Below are 24,303 nucleotides of genomic sequence, written 5' to 3' on the forward strand. Positions count from 1 at the left end.
ATCCTACGGTGACTTTCTTATTGGCAGATTGTTTTCTTGACACTGGGCAAGATTTCTAGTTGTTTATATTCTTCTCTGCCTAAGGCATTCTCAGGCAACCACTACAGAAACTTGGATTTTTTTAAAATATGAATGTAGGTGCCAGTGGTTTCTGTGGCCGGCTTCTCTACAGTCAGAAACTTAGAAACTTTGAACACAAAAACTGCAGCATCAGACCCAAGGCCCACCCACTGAGTAGACTGTCTCTGGGTGGAAGTATGAGAAACTTCCACAAAAGTGCCAGAAATTTGCTAGAATTGTGTGTCCACATAAGTTTCATCCATATCTTTTTTTGATGGAAAACTCTGAATCAGAAAAAAATAATTAAAAAAAATTCTGAAACTCTAACAATTGTGCAATTAAAAATTATAATAATATAAACAGTCTCTCCCTTTCATACTGTTCATTGTCAATTGCTGCATCTGCATGTGGTAATTAATGGTCTAAATGGACAAATCTCATATTTCTTTGATCTATTTTGCATTTCATGCCTTTGTATTCCAGTCTCTTCCTTGTCCTAACAGCACTAACTTAGAATGAATGAGTTGCTTCCCTGCAGCGATATATTTCCTTGTATTTGTCATCATTTCATGAGTAACAGTGCTTTTCATTCACTCTCAAAGCTAAAGCTTCAGAGTCATCTTGGCTCCTTAATAACCTACATAACTATTTCCTCTGAAATTTTTGCTACATCACAACTCACTCACCTTATCAGATCATTAATATAAACACTAAACAACACAGCCTTTTCTTTTCCCCATTCCATTATTACCTCTTTTGCCTTGATGAAAATTATTAATTTAATCCTACCTTTTTACAACTTCCATGTTCATATGGTCCTTTGAAAGATGAATAATACAGACAGAATAATCTAGAATCCTGCTGTGTTTCAGCAAATAAAAAAGGCATAGGGCCAAACTGTTTCATTTATTCCTAAATAGTACAAAGATAAATATGAGGTGATTCTCAGTTACATGCACGCTTATTTTTTTTTTATCTTAATATTCAGATTGCTTCAATAATTTAATACGTCAAGGAGCTCACCAAATTAATTTTGCCCTCAGAATCTTAGAGGAATGTTGACAATATAAAGTTTCCAATAATGCATTAATGCAAGTAGTGAGAAACAAAGCTCCTGGGAATCTTTGTTAATTAGAGGTTTTCCTATTTTATAGGAATGATTAAATTATATGTAAGATCTACGGAGCAGCTAGACTTTTACTCAAAGGAGTCTTCAGTGGTTTTGTGTTGACTGGGGAACATAGTATAAAGATATGGGAGCTTGATAAGTTAGAATACGGAAACTGTTCCAAGCTTATTTCAGCATCCAGCATTTTGTTACACTACCTGCAAAGGTAATAGTAGAGGTAATATTGCAGACATGGTAAAGTTGCTGATGTAGAAGTGGCCTAGATTTTGGTGCCTGAGTAGCCAATTCTATTCTAGACAACAGAATAAGATGGTATGAGACACATAACCACATATAGTCTTAAGTGAAAGCACAGTATAGATAAATATTAATGGTATGTAGAAGAATTAACTCTCAGGAGCCGCTTTTTCACCATAAGGCTTTCAATATCTGATCGTTGTTCTGCCAACCTGAGCAGACTAACAAGATTGTGAGTCTGGAACTTGGAAACAGACCACTCACAGGTTTTTCTCTGTGTTTTTAAATGGCAGGAAGAACTTGCTTTGACTACAGCGATAGAAGAACATTACCTCACATCCTTGGTTTCTTTGGGCAAAGAGAAAAGTTCCCCACAAAAATTTCAGTGTGGCTTCAGGGGAATAATCCTAACACGGACAAGAGTGTTTGAATAGCCCTGTCTGACCTGAGAGTCAGCAGATAAATCAGTCAGAGAGAGAACCTTGGACCCCCAGTGAAACCAGTTAAAAGGAGTGGAGAGGACTGCTCTCAACAGGTTGCCAGCTTGGAGTTTCTTTACCGGTATTGCAGGTTCCTCTGGACACCTGAGCTGTGAGCATCCAGATTGACTGGCTGAGAAGCTCTGTTTGTGTCGTTGTGCTTTAATGTAAGATTCTTTATGTTTGAGGATAATCATGTGAAGCAGCATAGTGATTTTTTTTAAACCTGATACATGACCACACAAAATTAACAATACTGCAGTCTAGCCCTACTCTTAATAATGACTTTTAATCACTGTATTTGGAAAGACCCATTTCAGACCCCGTGAAAGCATGCCCTAAATTTTGATAATCCTCTCCTTTTCTCTGTCCTTCCTTCCTTCTATCCATTAGGCAAACATGGAGCAGGGTTGGGGTTGCCTCAGAAACAGAGATTATTTCTTGGTGTGTTCCTGCTTCTCAACTAACCCATTCTGTAGAGGTGAGAGTAGGTGTGGTTGCCCTCCTCCCCATTTCAAAGGTCTCGTTCATCTTTGTTATAAAAACTTCCTGGATGGGTCAGCCTATAGAGCCTGTCATCCTCTATTGTGTCAAATGACAGCATAAAATGGCACCAAGGCTTCATTCTGTAAACGCAAATATTGTTCTTTCTCTGCAGGTGCGACACATTCTAAACAGCGGGAGAAGTAGAGCTAGGTGCTTAAAGGGTGTTGAAGCTTCCTGTTTGTTGGCTCTCTAAACAAGTCTAGTAGCAGGAACTGCTCATTGCTTGTAAAGGCAACTTCTCTGGCCTTGCTCAAGTTCTCTGTAAAAATTGTACGTTAAAAGATTCTGAGTATGTAAAATTCTCTGGGAGCAATTCCGGTTGTGAGGAAGCAGATGGATTAGAAGTACATTCTATGTTGGACTGTTTTGATTCTGCCCTTCTGAAGTAGATCCTCTAGCTTTCAAGAACAAGATGCTTGAGATTTCCAACAGACAAAACCGGCGTTTTGAAGCATTTTATGAAAGGCTGGTAATATTTAATTTCTATTCTGACAAAAACCCAGCCTGATAAATGGAGTATATAATTTATGAGGTTTAAAAGCATGCTTAGGGAGAGAATCTGAATTTTAGACAGTTACTGCACCCCTGTTTTGGAACTTGCTTGCAAGGTACCACATATTACAGTTTCTGGAATCTGCTCCTGACACAGTTTGACTTTTGTTAGTACTTGCAAAATTGACTGTGCAACAACTTTAAAAGGTTTGGAGTTCACGCTGAGTTATGTACCTGAACCCTTTCTGCTAAATTTTGATTTTGCAAATTACACTTTTTAGACACTTTCTAAGGCTGTGATTTCTGTCCTTTGGCCTTGGATCCTTTAAATCAGATTTCCAAAGGACATGAAAACGAAGCTAGCAACAGCAAAGAAAATCTCCAAGTGCTTCACAAATCCAGCTTTTTTCCCCCTTCTTCCTGAATCAACCACATATTTTTTAGGTATTTTGTTTCATTCTTTCCACTGAGTCATTTCCTCAAGAATGTTACTAATTAACACAAGCTAGTATTGGGCCTTTTTTTTTTATTGAATAAGGACATAAATTCATTCAAATTAAATACAACAATGGTCCTAGGACTGAATGCAGGATAATATATGGATCTGTGCTGCATTTTTCCACATACAGTAAATTGGATACCTAGCTCAAGGTCTGATTTTCAAATCATTCCCAGTAATTTGAGGGCTCCTGCACTTTCATTATTTCATATAAAAGAACTGCCAAGTCCTACTTTTCACTTCTGCATCCCATTTTTTTTACTTCAGACATGCACTAACAATTACGATTCTGCCCTGACCTACATGCCATGCAGCCAGGTGTGGTGGAGTGCAAGTCACACAGAATTTGTTCCAGTGACTACATTTCAGGGTCCCTACATTTCACAGTGAACTGTGAAGCTGCCCCTGGCCAACTTGAAATCAATGGAGACTTCGCTGTTGACCTCAGTGGGATGAGCATTTTACCCCTTCCAGGGAAAGAGATTTCCTTGGATCTGTTACTCTTTAGTAAGCTGGAGTTTGAATGTTCTGTTAATAATAAACCTCTGGATAACTGCTCCTTAAAACTGTCTTTGAGTCAAAGAAAGAGTACTATGGGCAAGGAACCTTTTTCACTCTTCATCATGAATTAAACAAGATGGTGCTTACGAAATTTGGCATTTTCAGGTCCTCATTGATCAGAGACAGACAATGAACTGCTCAATACTTAAGGCTGTTTGCAAATTACAATATTTCTCAGGTTGGTATATTTTATTTCATCACAAAAGCAGGAGTCCATTTGCAGCAGAATAATATAGAATCAAATAATAATGTTGGTAAATAGAAGATATCAAGAAGACATTAGTCTAGTAAATTGTTTACAAATCTTGGATACAGCATCTCCACACCTTTCTGAGAATTTTGATACACCAGAATGCTAACTCTATCACTACAGCTTCTACTAGTATTCCTCTATATACATATAGCATACCTTCTATGAGTATTTTCCCAGTCTGAAAAACTGCAGCATAAATCTGATCTTCCTTTCCACCTCAGTCATACAGTATATGTGTTTTGTTTCTTCTCTTCTTTCTTTTGGTTCTTCTCTGTCTCTCTGCTTCCACTTTTCCCAAGGCAAAATTCTGCATCTTGATCAAGGCTGGAAGGCACCACAGGAGGTCTCTAGTCCAAGCTCCTATTCAAAGCAGGGTCAGACCAAGTTGCTCAAGGCTTCAAGATCCAGACAGATCTTGCAACCCTCCAGTGATGGAGACTTCACTCAGTGTTCTCGATGGTGTCTAATGAGTGCTGCACTTCCCTCCATCTGCTGGTTGTGGCCCTGTTCCCGCAGCCCTGCCCGCCTTCACCACCAGGACACACTGCAGGGCCAGCAGGAGCCGCTCAGTGCCTTTTCTGCAGAACTGTTTCCCAGCCAGTCAGTCTTCACCTTATCTAATTGTAAGTCTAAAATACTTTGCTATACATGTTAGAGCCTAATATACTATGTTACATGTGTTAGCCTATATGTTAGTCTAATTTACCTCATGCTTATGTTTGTTACACGTAGGTAGGCTACGTCCTTCTCTTCAGTACCCCAAGAGACTCTGTTTGGCTAAGACTATTTGCAGGCCTGAAGCCCTGGAAAGTAGCCTCCTCTTCGGAAAGCACATAGCAGAATACGCACAATCTGCTGGTCTCATCATTCCTGGTTTAGCTCTGGCTAATGTCCCAACATTAATGCTGCACTAAAAATACTAATGCTTTGCTCACATTTATTTTTTATCACTATTTGGAAAAAGACACTCATATTTTAAATACATTTGGACAGTAGCCCAATATTACAAACATAAATGTAAAATGGTAATTGAAAAGAACAATTGTTTCTGAAAGGGCAGCTTTTTGTTTCTAATCACCTCTCAATTCATTTTTATGGCTGATCCTGTGACGATGTGTAATGTAACATTCACCCACCACCGGGCCCTCTCAGACCCTACTAATGACGTTCCTCATGGCTGTGCTGACAATGCCAATGACAACACTGCGTCATGAGGATCAACCAGCTTAGCTGCAGGCCTTTCTACTCCTACTCTCCCATTCCTAATGGCAAATCATTCTATGTATATGAGCTGCTCTCGGTGATATCTCCATCCTTGCCTGTCTCCACCACAGGCTGCTGGAAAACAAGGGCAGCTGAATCACAGGAAGGAAGTGGGTGGGAGAGCCCAGATTCCAAGGGACACTAAAATCCAGCCGGGATCTCCCAGGCAGTTCACCATCAAAACAAGTGACAGGGTTGAGCTTGTTCTCCTGGCTCTAGCCGCCCTTATGGATGAAACCCATTGTGAGACCTATTGAAATGATTCAGAAATAATCTCTGGTTGCTGTTGTTCACAGTGCTCAAGCATCTCCAAGTAATCACTGGCTCGAGTTGGAAATTTTTCGAGGGTTGTGAGGAAGGGCTAAGCTGTTGAAGTGACAAAGGAAAAAGTGGCACTTGGAGAAGTTCTGATGGCAAAGCAACATAGAGTGAGGCTTCCCATGAAGGACATTAGTGGGCAGAATGTCAACAGCTATATCCAGAACAGAGACCTGGACCACGCCACTTAGCCACCTCCTTTTATAAGCTCTCCTGAACAAGGTTATTGCTGAAGTCCAGTAGGGGTCTGATTCAGATATCAAATTAAAAAAAAAAAAAAAAAAGTCCTAGTCTGAAGATATTGGTGCTTAATTCTTACTGGGATCTTGAAAACAGCACTTTTTGGCTTACATTTCCTGAAGGGTTCCTTCCTGCTAACATGTCCTAGGGTTAACCTAATGCACACTGACAGAGAGTGCTCGTTCTGCCCATCGTTCTGACACAAAACAAATGATTCAGATTTGCATTAACAAGTTACCTTTTGCTTTTTACGATCACTCCTCTTGTGAGTCATTTTTTTGTTTTCATCTTCATACACCAAAACAAAGTCAATTCTTCGCTGCCCATCGCTGAAGAACAGAGAGTCAGGCTTATTATCAAAATTGGCCTGGAAGGCAGATAGGATAGATTAATGTACAGGCTTTACAAGCTAGTTCCTTATTTGCTACCTGTAATACAGGATTTCAACAACAGAGAAATTCAATACCTACGGACACATACAACGAGAAGTTCAAAGTGACAACAAAATTAGCACTGAACTTGTCTTTTATGACTGGAAAAAAAACATATCCAGAGATGCCTGGCAGGTCTCTGCATGACATAAGGAAAACGGAACTTTGACCTGACTTTATTTTTTTTTTAATAGTATTGCTTTTGGCAATGGGAGGAGCATTAGGATATATTACTATTACTGAATAAGGCATCTGTCAAGTAATTTGCGTGCTGTTATGGATAAAGTATTAGACATACTTCCTACAAGATATTTTATCTCCTGACAGGAGTTTCAGAAATTGTGCCTTCCCACCTTTCCCACTACCTTCCAAAAGTTTAAGCTTCTCAACAATTAAAAAAGAAGAAAAAAAAAAAAGGGTAGATTTATGCATACCAATTTCCAAAAAACACCAGTGCCCACAGAATCAAGAATATGGCCAGGCTGCAGATGAACTCTTAAAATGGAACACATCCTGTGTGGATTTATTTCTCTTTTTATTAGCAAAATCTCAGCAACTGAAGAGCACTATTATATGCCATCCATCCATCATATTATGATAGATGTCAAAATTAAAAAGATTAATATATCCATAAGCCATTATCTAGTCCCTGGAGGAAAACAGGAGAGATTGTCATATCCACTAATAACATCTCAATGTGTTATTTCTTGTGTGTGGCAATATAGACATATTGATGATGGGGGGATCTGAATTCTCAAGTAATGATTTTCCAGTTTCCTGGAATACTTTATGGGCACTATCACATGTAACGATTCCTCCTTTTAGTTAATATTTGCATTGTAATGCTATCAGGATTGTCACATTATGCAACAGCACTAATGCCAAACTCTAAGGCACTGGCCAGATCCATACATGTTGTTTATGAGAAGTTAGTGAATAAGAAATTACTGCATTGCAATAAAGAAGGAAAGTTCTCCAAAGATAGCAAGACTGGCACACAGAAATGTCTGGCACCTTGAATTCCAGATGGCTAGACATGCAAAATGGCCTAGGGGGGACACAGGCCAAAACAACCCAGAGAAATCTCCAGGATATACCGGGCCTTTGTGCTCATGGAAAGGTCTCCAGGTTTCAAAGGTCTGAAATTTCCCTGCCAGTGTAGACCTAACTTCATGAGTGACACAAGGGCTTCTAAACAAGTTGAGTGCAGTTTTGGGAATCTGGGATGTCGGGTTCACAGGGAGGTGTATGGAAATGCAGTCACAGGATCAGAGACACCTTAACTGCCGACTGAAATGGTTCTTCTTCAGTTGCTGTCATAAAGCTGACAAAAATGTCAGCTTGCAGTCAGGAGCACCCAGTGCCAAGGAGCACAGAGCATTTTAGGAGTAACCTGGGCCTGTTTCCAAAAAAAAAAAAAAATGTCCCTAGGAGCTTTATTCCAACCCCCTCCCTGTAACCTGTTTTGTTACTGTTTGTTGGCTGAGTCAAAACCATTGACCAGGATGTACCTCCCCCTAATTCTGATGAAAATTCTGTATTTTAAATTAATTCATGGGAGTGTAAACTCAACATTTTTATTCCGTATCTACAAAGGCTATTACCAGCTGAAGAAAGGTTCTGCCAACTTAGTTGTTTGAAACAGTTTGAACAGATTCCTGGTTAGACTGGTTTTCTTTGGAATCTCACAGTCTGAGGGTGCTTCAGCTTGTTGCTCTGCTGAGACATTTATGACAAATTTGACAGAAAATTTCTGCTTATATAAATATATATGTATCCATTATATATAAATATGTGTATATGAATAAATACAAATATATACTGATACATGGCTGAGATGCAAATATAGCATAGAGCAGTTTCAAAACCTAGACTAGGGTGCAGAAACTGTATCCAAGCACAGTCATCAAAGCAACATGCAACTGCACACTATAAAGTTTGTGGAAAAATGCTTTGAGCTTTCAGAAGTCCTCACCAGAGACCAATAGAGTGTTTCTGTCACCCAAAGGCAACCACAGATGTGATTTCCCAAATTTGTAAAAACTGGAGCTGGAAAAGTCCCACAAGGTCATCAGACTCAACCCTGAGAAGGTTTCTTCACATTTAGGACTAGCCACAGTTTAAAATGCAGCCCTGCTACTCCCATTCACAGTGTCTTTTCAAACACAGTTAAGACGATTTCATGTTGGCTAGCTTCTATCTAAAGTGTCAAACTGCTGGGTCTGGCTTTGCTTTGAAATAGGTTTTGCTTTCTCACTGACGCAGACTCTGACAGTATTTTGAAACTTTCTTTATATTTACTGAAATTTATAAAAAGATAAGAGTTGTGCTCAGTGTAGAGTGCACAGCTCTGTCTGAATGGATTTCTAGCTTGAAAGTTCCATCAGCATTTCCACTTAAAAAGCCTCAAGAAGTGATAAACTGATTAACACAGACAGCAGTATTTACAGAGAACTCTGTCTAAGAGGATAATTAAGACACTTATCTCCCATGTGGACACCTGCGCATGTCTTCACCCGGGAGCTGCGCGCCCTGCTCAGTTATGTGAGTGTGATATGAACCAGGCTGACGACAGAGGTCTGATATAAACTGGTAAAAAAGTCCCCATTTGCCTCATTTCGCAGGCACGAGGACACTGTAATGACAGCCTGGAGAGAAATGTAACGCGGAGGCCTCACCACTCGCTGCCCGCAGAGCGCCCGGGAGCTGCTGGAGCAGCAGCAGGAGAGGAGGAGGCAGCTGCAGCCGCCCCGTCCTTCCCTGGCACTGGGCACTGCCCCCACGGCCGCTGCTCCTCCCTGGGGCTCCCTGCCTAAAATTGCTCTGTGTTGCAACGCTGGAAAGCCAGACACCAAACCTTGCAATCACGAATAACGAGAAGTGCAACCACGGCACAAACCAGATGAGAGTCTAAAGAGTGAGAGCTTAGTGGTGAACCTCGAGCACTGAAAGCATGAAAACTGGAACAGCTTTAAGGATTTTTCTTTATAGTTTTTGGCTATTGAGTCTACAGAACCTATGCACAGGACAGAAATAAATTAAATGGCAATCAGACAGGAAACCTAACAGAATGATTTTCCCAGTCTGCAATTGCATATCTTTACTATTTAAATAGTTTTCCTTTAAATGTAGTCTCCTTTAAGCTTATAAAGACTGTGTCTAATTTTTCAATAACCGGCATTAACGGATGGCCACTAACAATGCAAATAGGCAAAGGCCGCCCATTAATCAGCACTCTGATGTGTGAGTTTATTTGTGTGTGTATTCATGCACAAGTATAGGCACATTACCATATTCATACACCTTTACATACCTGTGAAACAATGTAAAACATATAATATAGTTGAAAAATTACTGAACTATTTGACTCCAGGTATGCCGAAGCTCACACTTAGGAAGCCAATTTCTTAAATGTAAATCTCTACTGTTTTTCATTACTAAGGCAATGTCCAATTGACCTGGCAGTAGACACTACATGCATTGAAGAATTGACTCATTAATATGAGTACTTAGGCATCAAGATGTAAATCCACACAAATCAGTTGTAATGTATCATTAAATGTTGTTCAATTAAAATGTGAGAAGTAAAATGCAAAGGAAACGAAATAGTTAGAGTTGCAACAGCCAGGCAGACGTGTGGTCTTTCTGAAAATCCCTATCGGGTAGTTGGTAATGCAAAATCATATATTATTCAATATAATTAGCAGGGGAGAACAAGACTGGGAACAAAAAAAAATAGCTGTATCCTGGAGTTAATAATTCCTTTGAAACAATGTTTTTATAAGTATGTAGTATCATTGGACAATACTACAAATATCATTACTGTAGAAATGGACATGCACACAATTTCATAGGGCTGAAAGTCCAAAAGATAATTTTGCTTAAATATCAGTGCCACACTCTAACCCAAGAAAATGAACAGTCTCATTGGTACTTCTGTTTTGCAGGAAGCAAACATGGGCCCTACTTACTGTACTTTACAATTTTCTGAGCCTCAGCATAGGCACAATTTAACTACTGATGCAGGCAATTGGTTGCACATTCTGATATTATAATATTACCCTAATGGATGGCAGGTTAATACCGATTAACATCATTAATAAATGCAAAAAAAATACATTAGCTGTGGAGTGGTAATTGCATTTAGTGCATACTCTGTAGTGCTGCTGAACTCTCAAGTGCTGCAAAATCAACTGCTTGCCTATCACAGTAAGGTAGGGAACTATCATCAGCTGCATTATTAACATAAGGAATCTGAAGGAATGGAGGGCCAGACTATGATAAATTTTGCAAAAATTTTACACTTTGGATATACCTATGAGAGCTAGCCTGGAAGCAGCACAGCCACGTCAGTGTGTACCTCTATGCTTCAGTTCAGCCCAGGGTGCATTTTTGAAGTGAACCTCCCTGGTGTCTCTAGTGCTTGTGCTTTGGTTTGCACTGCAGAATGGTCTCGGAGACCATGAGCCACATTCCTGGTGGATGCAACTAAACTGGAAGATGCTCTTCAGGTGCATATCCTGGGACAAGATAGCTCAATACCTAAGGGGAGACACTTCCTCCAGGCACGGCTACATGGGAGCTCTGCAGCAGAGACCAAAAGGAGACCACTCTAACCAAAAACTCCCTTCAGCAACAGGGATGCCCTGTTCCAGGGGAGAAAAACTGGTTGCAACTGTTTGTGACTTGTAATAAAAGAAACCCTTCACAAAGAAACAGTGATACAGGTTTCCTAGGACATTATAATGTTAAAATACAGTAGGGATAATAGTGGGAAGGGCAACACAGATACAAGAATAAAGAAAAATGTCTGCAAAAGAGCTGCAGTTACTTATTGCTTACTATAGCCTGCATAAGTGCGGTACTGTAGACAACTTCTTTAAATAAAGAGACTTCTGCAGGCCTGACATACCTGGAAGGACAGAAGTGTTTTATTAGGTCCACATGCGCTTTTAGTGTGCTCGTCAAGGGTGCCAAACATATAAAAAGTTTTTATTATTATCATACTGCTACATGAGAAGATCCTCAATTACTTTATATTCAGCGTGACCAATGTACACAACAACTTTTCTGGCAGTAAGTTCAACAAAGCATTTACTTCTGGAAGATGGAAACTTATTTGCATACCACGAGAAGCTAATGCTGGTGTGTTTAAAGGGCAATAAACCTGTTATGCATTTAACATTTCCCGTTGTGACTCATATTTGCTAATAACAACACAGTTCTGTTTTTGGCAACAATGAGATTATTAGCAAACATGAATCAAGAGAAATTTTTTCGGTATCTCAACACTGAAAGAGAGCAACATTTCATATCTGGTAAAGGGAAATAAATTGAGACTAAGGTTTTTTTTAAAAGGTAGAAAAATATGGGGCGTCACTACAGTCATGTATTTCTGTCAGTACAAAACAGTTGGTAACTGGCCAGACATTGGGATGCCTCGTCCCCTGTGCTAACTTTAGATTAGACACCCACTTGACTTCCTGTTTTAGTCTGTGTGTGACTCTTGGTTGCACAAGGAATTCCAGTTACTCTTGATTAGAGAGGACCAAGTAGACTTACTTTTAAATAAGGGTGAAGATAGCACTCCACTGAAAATCTGCTTTTCAACACCTCTCCTCCTTTTTTGGAGAAGAAGCTGGGAAATTTACCATTTCACAATTTTCTGAAGCCTTCTCAGTACAGAAATTGTATTTGAGGGGCAGCACTAATACACAACCTGGAGGTATTGACAAAGATCTCTCCTGCAGATGTTTTACTTCAAAACTTTGCTACTTTGAAATCCAAACTACCTACCTACAAAGCAACTGGGACTGCAAAATGTTTACTCAAGAGCTAGAAAATGCTTGAATTAAGATTGCATGTGCAACACACTGTTTATGATATAAGCTCTAACTGCACAATCATATGCTTTATTTCCACATTCATGATAATAATTAGGGTTTACTCCTTATTATCTTATTCATTCAAAAACTGTTCCCATTATACTTGAATGAAACAGTCCCCTGCAAATGTTAATAAATTTAGCTTCACAAAGACCCAGGAAAGAAAGTAACTGTATAAACCCAAGACTAGCAATCGTGACATGAGGCATCTACACACAAATGCCAAGTGTCTAAGAAATTTGGTGTTCCAGACTGAGACACATAGAGACTGATTTTCCTTTTTTTTTTTTTTTTTTTCCTTCCAGAGTGCTTAGCAATTTTATCTCTTCAAAGTGCATTACACTCACTTTTAAGTCTATTTGTGACTATTTTGTGCTAATGCAAACAAGGTCACAGATGCTCCCCTTCAGCACTCAGGAAATAAATCCTGGGCCTAAGTGACTTAACAAACCTCTCAGAAATCCTGTAGCAGCAGCAAGGATAAAATCCAATTATCCAGAGCAGCATTCAGCTTTGCCAGTCGTAAGACCATTCATTCTTTTCCTATAATTTCCTCTCACATTTACACCTTCCTGAAGAACTACATGCAACACCCTCACAGAATTTGGAATTTTTGTGCAGATTCATGTCCAACTAATGCTGAATGAGGCAGGGATCTTGTGGCAAACATAGCATGTAATCCTGTAACACAACCATAGAAAAGATGGGGCAATTTTTATTAGTCAGTAGTTTATTCACAGTTTTGGCTACTCTAAGCTTGCAAAATCAAGTTAAATTCACAGACCACTTTCAGGTGGAAAGCATAATCCAGGTTTAGACAATAGGCACAATACTTCCTTACTCAGTTTCAATTTCTAATCATACCTGAGTTGATTAGCTCTCATGTTATCCATTTCACAGACAGACGTGCTAGCACTCAGCTTTATTCAATCTTTCTGGCCTCTCAGACCAATGAAACTGTCAGCAGGACACAGAGACAGGAAGGAAGACTTGACATGGAGAGAGCAATACAGAAAAGATGCTGCTAAAACTGAGCAGAAATTACAACTGCCGGTAAACACTAGTAAACAAAAATAAAAATTGATTTTGAAGGTTAATTTTGAGTAGAAATAAAAATAATTCTACAAGACTGCTCAGAGAAGAATGCTCTGACCACAAGGTATATGACATACTAGTTGTTTTGATACTATTCCACTTCATATAAATACATCTTTAAAAATTCATTGAACCACAAAAAGAGTCTAAGGTTTTTATAACATCCCAGTCATGACACTGAACTGGGAAATAGAAGGTCTTGGTTCCAGTTTATGCTCCAAAAATGTTTAAATATTTTTCCAGAAAGCGAAGCAACCTCAAATGGAGAACACCGTGTCAAAACATCCTAAGGGGAGGTCAGGTAACGCTGGCCTAGTCGGCTCTCAGAAGAAAGTTCTCCTCCTGGTAGATGGAATATTTGTTTCCTACAACAGAGGCGGGAAATAAACCTACATGGAAAGTACTATGAAAAGTACTTGGCCAGCTAAGCTGCTAAAGCAGTTCCCTTAAGGGCCTGCTACACCTTGGCATAATTAAAATGTAATCTGCCCCTTCATTGCTGCTGCTTTTGAAACATCATATTTTCCATAACACTACAGAAATTTTTGGCTTTTTTTTAATGATTCTGTTTCTCACTTCAATTTAATATGAATTAAAATAGCTTTCATCTTCATGATCAAAGCAAGACATAAATTAATTGCACATCCCTGGTCATAATATACAAGACAATATTATACAAGTCAGGGCAGGCTTTATTCAGACCCCTGGATTTGAACTCTTGATTTGCCCCTACATGCAAAATGACTTTCTTTCCTGCAAATACAGCATGAAATAAAAGTGATCTTGTGAAGTATACTACTCTGGTATCTATGCATATCTAAAGCCAACGAGCTCACACATCAACCAATACTTGTATGTGTATGAATCAAGAGGGTATGGGTTTATGTGTAAGGTATGCTGTATCCTTATACACACAAACCCTATGCATGCACACACATACAAGTGTGTATACAGTGGAGCTGTATGTGCGTGTGTCAGTTAATACATGTTTGTAATGAATCTAGTGACTTGCCACTTTCCATCAAATTCAGTGTCTGTGTCAGGCTACATTTTCACATCCGAGTGACTTCAAGTACCTTTAGGTATGCAGAAACACAGCAGTCCATACTGAATCACATAAGCAAAATGCACACACCACAAATGCAAAGAGAATGCTGTTCCTTTGGAATAGTTACCTACTGTAGCTTACGTGTACTATGAAAAATTCTAGGAAGTCATAATTAAAGTAAAGAAGTACCCACCCATTCTGGAGTATGAAGGTTTTGCTGATCTGGCACCGTTCCGTAAGTGGGAATTACCACCTGGCTCAACTCCAAGACTAAAAATAAACATACAAAATTAAAACATTGTAACATTTTGAGTGGTAAGCTTTTAAGTAGTGGTTTGGGGATAGGCCATTTTATTGCACTTGCTTAGTGCATGTTTGTGTCTCAGACTTAGGTATAGTCAACAAGTGGCAAGAGAGCAAAGCAAACATTTCACAAGGGTGACAATCTTGGAAATAGTAAGGACAAAGCTACAATGATGCAAGATTTCCCATTGTCAGTATGTGTTGTTCAGCATTTCAGAAAACTTCATCCGCAGTCTGTGGTAGTTAGTATTAGCTTTCAATGAACAAGGGTGCTGGAACTGCCTCCCCTTGCACAGATAACCCTGGCTCATGCTGATTGTACCTGCCAGGCAACAGCGGTAGCAGAAAATCCTATAGAAATCCTGCAGTGAGTGTGATACAGACAGTGACACTATAACAGTCACTACATAATTGGAACGACTGTCACGTAATCTAGTATCATATCTGTAAGTTCAGCCTGTGTTGGTGTTCAGTGACTTCTCACCCATTGCCCCACAGTCATTCCTACTGAAAAAAAAAAAAAAAAAAAAAGGAAGCACACAAACTGACTTTCATGCAAATACAGTGAAAAATAAAAGCGATCTTGTGAAATACACTACCCTGATACCATTTCCTAGCACAGCGGTCTAACACCTTCCGACATGTTGGGAAAGCTGACCACCAGATCAAGCACTGGATAACATACAAATTTATCCTTATAGCTGCTTAGCAAATCTTCGTGAGTCTTAAGAAAATGACAGAAAACATCCCGAGGCTAAAGACAAGCAGCTGAAAGCAGCTGCTTTCTGCCCATGACTGGCAGTTTGTCCTGCATTAAGGAAAGGTCATGGATGTAAAGGGCACCTGCATCCAACTGCTGCCTCGAAAGGATAGCTCAACTTCTCAGAAATACTCTTTAATCAAATATATAGCACCCCAAGAAGGGCTATATGCATCAGAAGGACCAAGATATGCCCAAATTTTTGGAGGACTTAAAAACTCTGTTGATATGTGGCCAGATTCTCAAGAATTTCAAAAAGGCCTTGTTTCTGGGATGATGCTCACTTATGCCAGTAGAAAATCTGTCAAAACACTTGTATATAGAGCACAACAAAATTTCCTTGTACAAATCAGCAGAATCTGCTCATGCTTTCTAACCTGCTAAATTCCCTGGTTTAAATACTATGTCATACAGTTTGGTAGGGAATTTGTTCCATATGTTGAGCTGTCAGTTTCCAGATCTCTATTGTGCTGATGGTGCATACTCCAGCGAAGAGTGAAAAGCAACTCCATGATTTTTTCCATCAGCGTGGCTTAAGAAATGTCTAAATCATAACCTACATCTTGCCCCAACTGAATAATCAAAGTCAGTGAGATTTCAAAACATTAAAATATTCAGAAACATTTGCCAGCACGCAAAAGAGAAAAAAAGAGGAAAATGTGGAGTAGCTCAGCACCCAAACACCACATGCTGAATACAGAACATGCAGACTCAGAAAACGTGGGTACGTATCAGCAGCTACCACAAGATTGCCATGTGTGGAGATTATTATGTTTTAATGGGCTCGATTCACACAAGAGTGAGGAGGGCAAATATAAACCCCTGATGGGCCTGTGATGGGCCTGAGCCGACATTACCCGGGGAATTCTTCCCTGTCTGGGTACAGAACGCTCCTGAAAACCCACAGAGGAGGGAATGTTACTGCCCACATATAAAGGGCAGGGTGAAGCTCAGACATACAAATTGCTGTTCTCAAAATCTGCATGTCATTATAGGGAGCAAAGAGACGTGCAGAGGAGAAACTCCAGATCACAAGACTTATGCCAGCCACGGAATGGAAGAACAAGGATCCCAGCTTAAAACGGCCTCTTCGTTACGAACTCGCCGTATGTAATTGCACAGCACTCAACAGCGCTGCTCTGACATCCCTTTAGCAGCTAAGAAAGGGGGGAAACACGGCATTCATGGCAGGAAGGATAACTCCTATTCTCACAAATCCTGATGATCTGAGGCTAGGCAGAAATACCCTCTGGAAAAGCATATACTATACATGAGTAGTATTTACCTCTGCCTCAGTCTCTGTTTCTCTCGCCAGCACATCTTCCCCACGATATGTGTTATGAATACTTGATCATTTCAACAAAATTTATCCTCTTAACTCCATTTTACTTGAAACATTGCCCAATACAATCCCTGAACCTTTATTACTACGGAAGGACTCATGCAGAAAGAACCTGCCACTCTCACTTAATTTGGGACATTAGCCCAGAACTTCTCTCTTCAAATTAAACACTGTGCCTTGACACCGCCTCAGTGTGTGCTTAGCTCAGACTTGTTCTAGTGGTGCTTTGCTAGGATAGCCACGCCAGTTTGCCCAGTTGTGCTTATGGTTGGAAGAGATCATTCCAATGTCATGGAGAGACATAAACGATACCTGGAACAACTCAGCTTTGACAAAATATGCTGCATTCGCACGGGGCTTTTTCTTATCCCCAAGTTCATCCTGTTTATTTCTCCCACCTTCCTTCCAGGACTATAGTAAGACCTGTTTGTAATATATTGGGCAAGAAAGAAAATTGCAGCAAGAAAGTCTGAGTTTTGGACATTAGAAACAACTTTCAAATTATAAAGTAGACTGCTTGGGGAGGCTGCGAAGTTTTCAACAACAGCATCTCTTCAGTACAAATTAAATAAACATGATGAAACTATCCACACCATGGCCTAGATGAGCTCCTGAGGTTCCTTCCAGACTCGGGTTTCTCTGAACGTAAGTCTGCCCATAGCCTTCTCACAGTTACAGTCAAAAAAATCACTGCACTGAGACTTTATTAAAAAATAATATTTTTGCTCATCTATTTCTCCTTAAGAAGCATTATCAATCTTATTAATGTTTGGCTTGGAGCACATCAAACATATATGCTTACGTTTTAATCACTCAGCCAAATAAGCCAAGGCAGCAAAGAAACATACTAGATTTGTGCTTGCATGTTCTGACTTTACTTGACTGATGCCTCAAGTCCTATCTTCAATAAATCCTGCTAACAAATACTTTTGTCAGAACATTTCATCATTTTTCTTTTCGAATTGTAATTGTATATTTTAAGTTCTTGCTTGGTGATAGCAGTTGCTTTTTTTTCAGTCCATACAAAACATGCTGTATGTAGTAAAAACTGTAGTATAACTGTAGTATATACTAAATCTGTGCATGCTACTTTACAGGGATATCTCAGTGGGATCTAAACCCCACCAGAAGCTAGAAGTATCCTCTGGAGAACTAAAACTAGGCCAAATTTTACACATCTCATTCCTCTCGTTTTGAACTTGTGTAACTCCTATATCTTGGAGACTTAAATCTCACTGTTGATTCTCAGTGGTTTGCTTTCTGACCATAGGAAAGGCTCCATTTGCTCATAGGGTGGCCAACATTTCTGGCTAGATTGAGTAAAGCTCTTAAAATTCCTTGAGAGTCTGTGTAAATTGTTTAGTTTTTGCATTAATTAATTGATATTGACTGTGAGTGGTTTTGGATGTTCAATGGTCTTTCTCTTGAATAATTAAATTTTACAGGCTTTGATGAATATTATGCCTATTGCTATGTCAGAGGTGAGAGAAAATGGCACAATGATAGATACAAAAGCTTCTTTGGAATAAATAAAGTGGAGAATTAAACTTTTCCTTGGAGTCTAAATAATAAAATAATAGGAGGAACTGCCTGAAGTACAGGCAATGGGGATGAAACAGTTTTTCTGAGACAGTTCAATTAAAAAGACTGGGAACAGGGAAAAGGTCATAAAAATAAAAAAAAAAAGGAGAAAGATGTTGTCCAAATAAACATTAATGAGAAGAAAATGACAAAGATATTGGATAAGACGATATTTGAAAAGGCCACTGGGCTTGGCTCTATAAACAAAGACATTGCCAAATATGCTTGAAGATGCCAAACCTTTTATGCCAAAGAAATCTTTGACTATCATCAATTTTCCTCTAATGGAAGTAATCAAAGGTGAAGGCAGCAGCATTCCTTCTGCTTGCAAATCTTGTAAATTAGACAAACTAATAGACACATAAATATTCTGAAAAGTAAAAAAGCTTTTTACAACACCAAATGGTCCTTCGGCACTTCAATTCCCTCAACAGCTCTGTGAGCCAATGCAAAGGAAAAGATCTCAGCCCTGGCAGTGAGGAAGCAGGAGCACAAAGCCAAGAAATGAAGTCTAGAACCCCCTAAGGTCCCAGGCATTGCTGCCTTTTTATAAATGTCATATCACCTCTCACTTTCCTCACAGTATTTTTGTAAGTGAGAGTATTAACAGACTGTCACAGAAGTTTTAATAAGCACAAACCCTTAATCTTTTCCTTAGAGGTGAGAAATAAATAAAGGGAACATTGTGCTTGACTAAGCACAATGCCATTGTGCCCAAGGATTTCTGCATGCTCTTTTCAGCCTGTCCTCGGTATGCAGAAAAGTTTAGAGTGTGGTTACAAGGAAAAAGTAGCTTCAAAGTAGACTAGAATGCAGTGAGGGCTACGGCATAGCAACCAATGTGGCCACATGCTCAGCGTTACCTCCCAGTAAAGGCAAGCAGGGAGTGCACAAGAACAGGGCAACATGCATTTACCAAAGGCAAACAGAAAGCTACACCACAGAGATGAGGTGGTTCGAACCCTCTCTCTAGCTTAGCTCACAGTAATGCCTTCATGCAACCAGGTCTTAGACAAGAATGCTGGGTGTTTTTGCTGCATATAAAATGCAAAAGTACTCAGACACAATTAGGTCTTTTAGGTCCAAATAGGTTGTGAAGAAAATTAATAGAATAATCAAATAATCTACTGTTTGGAAAAGGAAATGTTTGCATGTAATTCTTACTTGGGTGGACAGAAGCGCTGAAATGTTTATATGATAGCCCCTTCTCCAGGTTTTCCACCAAGAGAGTCAGACTACTGGGTAGAGTCAGGTTCTTCATGTCTGCTGGGATAAAGAACCGGACCCGAAGGCTGTGGGCTTTGCCAGGAGCTGATCACTAAGCAGAGCTGATACTGCATTGTACGAGTCCTTGGAAAATGGAATAACACCATGGTAGTGTCTCCTTACTTTGGTGCTCAGCAGTCACGACAGCAGCAGGTTTTATGATACCATTGTTTCTACAAAGGTATCTGAGAGGCAAGCAAGCGAAGAGCCCACCTCCCTACTGAGCCTGGCTGCCTTAGAAGCTGCAGAAGGGATGAAGCAAAACATCTGGATAGGAATTGAGTCCCAAGAGGAATGAAAACTACTCTGAATCCCACCATCTATACAAGTCAAATTACTGTGACTGTATTTCATCGAAAAGAACATAATATCACTGTCTACAATAAGACTCACATTTCAGAGACATTCATCTTCTCAAAAAGGATGGTTACTGACGAATCCAAGACAGAATATCATGTTGGAAATGGCAACTACTGCGTGTATCAAAACAGCAGGAATACTAATAATGAGGGGGCAGTGCCATCAATAGAGGGATAAGTCTGAGGAGCTGGAGTAGTCCCTGACAACCGACTGCGACTGGAAGTAAAGCCACTCTCCCGAGAGGGACTTTATGTAGGAGACAGCTTTCAGGTCTCTGTATCTTGGTCAAAAAATTCTCTGACTTTTGGGGATAGAAGTGGGTGACAGATTTATAGTATTTTGGTTTAAATATCCTGGAAGATCAAAAAGGTGGTTTAATGCTAAAAGAGGAATCAAGGAAATTCAAGGTTAGTTAAGATAATCAACGAAATTAACTTCTTCCATGTGCTCCCCTTGTTTAAATATATCAGCGTTGAATATAAAATATTATTGATGGACTTGGTTCTCACATATCAAGTCACACATAAAATAACTTCATTAAATCACAAAAACAATTTTAACCAAAAAAAAAAAAAAGAAATTCTCCTTAGCTAGGAAGATATTTGAATCAAATTCCTGTCTCCTCTCAGAGTAAACAAATAAGCACAGACAGTAAAGAAAAGAAAGCTTTCGGTTCTCCTTTCAAAGTGTAGATGTGATCTTTCTATCTTATTCCTTGCTGGGTACCAATGATATTATCAGGATTTTTTCCCTTGTTAAGGCTCTGTCTGGGTTGAAGAGACTTTTGCAGACTAGTTGTTCTCTGGGCTATAGTCATTCCCCTAGTCACACATCAGGCCAGCCATTATGATTATATTTCACCTCATTCCACCCAAACATTAGCAGCTTGAACTTAATAGCATCCATTTTTTAGGTTTAGTTATTTTATTGAAGTGTGCTTAAATTATTTGCCCTATGTTGTATCTATAGATTTTATTTGAAGAATACAAGCTACTGAAATCCATGTTCTTCACTTTGTGAAAAGTTACAGATTTAAAGTGAAATTGAATTACTTTTATAACAGACAATACTTTATGACCTAATAGTAGCTAATAAAAGATCTATATAGCTGCCTTCAGTGTGAAAGTCTTGTTCTCTTCTTAGGGTCCCCTAAAGTCTACAGTATATGATAAAACAGATGACTACCAGCAATGCCAAAATGGCTTTTCAAGCTGTCGATAAATTCTTTATATTCTTTGTGCAGTCACATAGAGCAGATCCGCAGGTATTCTCAAATCCAAACCTTATCTATTCCACATAATAAGAAAAGCATTGATTTTAATTTCAGACGTGCAAGCATACCCAATACAAAGCTATAGAGACACTACTGAATCAAAAAGGAAGTGAAAGGGCTGTCTTGAAAGATGATTCTTTTTTATGTGAAGGACTGTTCTTTCCATTAGGTTATCTTCTCTTATAGCTGTGCAAATAAAGTATTAGGAACATGTGGTATGGCAAGCAAAAATAAATGTTCTTTCATGACCAACCCGAAACAAAAGGAATGTTCAGTAGATAATGCAATACAAAGACTACTGCTAATCTAGCACCCCATTTCCTGAAGCAGCCAACTCAGTGTCAAGGTAGCTCTCACGAAAAATAAGCAATTAGGAGATAATACTAAAATAACAAGCTAGACTCAGTGAAAACTACTCCATTGATAGCTCTCTCCAAACACTTAAGAGGCACTGAGTTAGAAGGCATACAGGCCCAGTAACCAACATGTCACACAGTACTTACGTGCCCAGGGCTGAAGTAGACAAAAGATCACTTTTTACTCAAAGCAGGACACTTGCCCAAAACCTACGACAAAAATCCTAATAATTTCAATTGGACCTGTTCTTGCCCCAACTTCTGTTTAGAAAACTACAACTGGACTAATGTCTTTTGAGTTAAAATTCTGTGATTGGAGAGGAATCCACTGAAATGCCAATGCTGCTTCCTGGTCTTCACTGGTGAAATGCACACCAGAACCTAGCTGCCTGCATATACTCTTCTCTCATTTGTACACAAAACATCAGTTGACTACATATTAATGCAGAAATTCAGCTGCTAATTAGTCTACTCTAAAAGCTGTTTATGAGGCTAAACAATTTACACCACTTCATCTGAACTGGCTGTCTGTAAGAATTATGTCAGCTTTCATCTACCAAGAGGCCACATACAGACACAGGAAAAAAAATGTGGTTTTAGAATGTCTCGACTAACACATCTAGCCTGCTAACATTTTAAACAACATTTTTAAACTTTCTGTTTGTATACTGAATGTATACATACAAATACCTAGTTTTGTCAGAGTACAAAATACTCTGAATATGGAATATTCAGAAAACGGAATAAATTGGCAAAAAAAAAAAAAAAACCCTAAACCAAACCAAACCAAATTTGAGATTGATTCAGGCCCATATTCCAGCCCCAGATTAATGTCTGGAGAGATGAGCATTCACTTCTCTCCTCGTAGATCTTCTTACAATCTACTGAGTAATTCAAATACATTAAAACGATGTAACAAATGGTCTTCCTCGCAGTTTTGATTTGAGGGCTACTTCATTTCAATTACATACAGAATCAGGTAGAAAATTGCTCTAGTGTTATCTATCAAACAAGTCTTTCTCAGGGTTAATTCACACCTTGTCAGAGTGTTAAATATTGGAAAAAGTACCTTCACTTCTTTCAATTTTTACAGTGGTGCGAACATTGTCATTCATGCTGTCCAAATAAATCCTAAATTCTTTCAGTTTTTAGAACTAAGAAAAACAACTATCTCAGACCCTTTAAAAATGTAAAACAGAAGAGATTAACTGGGTCATTGAGTCCAGCATCTGCTTACAGACAACTGCTTTGTTAGCGGGTTCAGGGAAGAAAAAAAAAAAAAAAAAAAAACTAAACCAAACCAACAAATCAGCACACCACTTTTAATTAAAAATAATTATTGAAGGGTTGAAAAAGTGACCAGGAAGAACACTTTTTTTTTTTTTCTCTTGTAATGAATAAAATCCAGGTGGCAGAGAATGAGCTACGCTAATTCTAAAAGCCCAAAGGACATTAGTACAGATTTGCAGAAAGGTATTAGGCATGAAAAGTTAAAAATAAAATTCTGTGGAGGTGTTCAAAAGTGTCAAAGCACACTAACAGTTTGAAGCAAAATTGTATCAAACACCCGCATATGGTCCTTAGTGGCTGGAACCAATTTCATTAACTACAGATAGCATTTCTCTTGTTAAACTATTTTAAATGCAAAATATGTTTTATAGGTGTACTTACCTCTTATGTATACAACATATTTAATGTAACCAGTAAACATTTTTAATGTTGTTTTTCTCTGTGGTTAACTGAATTCCAGTTACCAACCAAATGCATCCTGACACTAACTCATCACAAATGGTTATTATCTAGTAAATAAGAAATAATCCTTCAATGAGAAATTTAAAATTTGAGTAAATGCACGTTGTACTATGCATCTGCTTAAATGAATGTGTGCCTATGAGATTAAACAAAACATCCAGGCCCCAAAGCACAATGCCAAACTGTGTGCGTGCAGCTGCTGGTTAGCAGGAGCCTCCCTACCTGGCCGCAATGCACCGCGGGCACTACCCCTCGTGAGCCACCAGCGCCCAGGCTGCGGGTCGTGCAGACTGTGCCCTCAGGCTGCAGCAGCTCCACTGCTTTGTCCCTACACCAGTGAGCAAGAAAAGCTTCTTTGTCTTGGAAAATCCTTCCAGATAGAAATTCAAAACAAGATTAAAACCGAACACAAGATGCCTACTTGTTATGGCCGACTGAAATTGAAGTAAATTAAATTACTTTTACTTTAATTATTCCACTTTGGCTGATACTGCTCTACATCACTGAATATGTTTTTCAGGGATTAAAAAAAATATATGGCCAAATGTGTCCACAGATCCGTAAGGTTCCAAAATCAGAATCACACACATAAAGATCCTTCCATCTCAAGACTACCCCATCTTTAAAGGAGACAAAGGAAGAGATTAAGTCCTGGTCTTCCCACTCCAGAAATGGTTCTTACTAAATGAAAGGTAAAAGATGCATAGTAATAGCACTTGATGTATCACAGGAGAAGCTAGTGGATTTTAAAGTAAAGGATATAATGTTTCATTA

At 39.0% G+C, this 24,303-nt stretch overlaps 1 protein-coding gene across 1 annotated transcript in view; it reads right to left on the minus strand.

Annotated features, from left to right (window-relative positions):
• Positions 1–24,303, minus strand: part of ANO6 (anoctamin 6) — a 66,273-nt gene that overhangs the window by 26,152 nt on the left and 15,818 nt on the right. Inside the window, exons 2-3 of the mRNA XM_088530364.1 lie at positions 14,730–14,806; positions 6,316–6,444 (exon numbers count right to left, since the gene is read on the minus strand). Coding sequence (XP_088386490.1) covers positions 6,316–6,444; positions 14,730–14,806 — 206 coding nt within the window. The remainder of the gene's footprint in view (positions 1–6,315; positions 6,445–14,729; positions 14,807–24,303) is intronic.

The sequence above is a fragment of the Tinamus guttatus genome, unplaced genomic scaffold, assembly GCF_059628265.1.
Source record: "Tinamus guttatus ecotype Peru unplaced genomic scaffold, ASM5962826v1 Tinamus_guttatus_pri_ptg000368l, whole genome shotgun sequence".
In the NCBI taxonomy this organism is placed as follows: Eukaryota; Metazoa; Chordata; class Aves; order Tinamiformes; family Tinamidae; genus Tinamus; species Tinamus guttatus.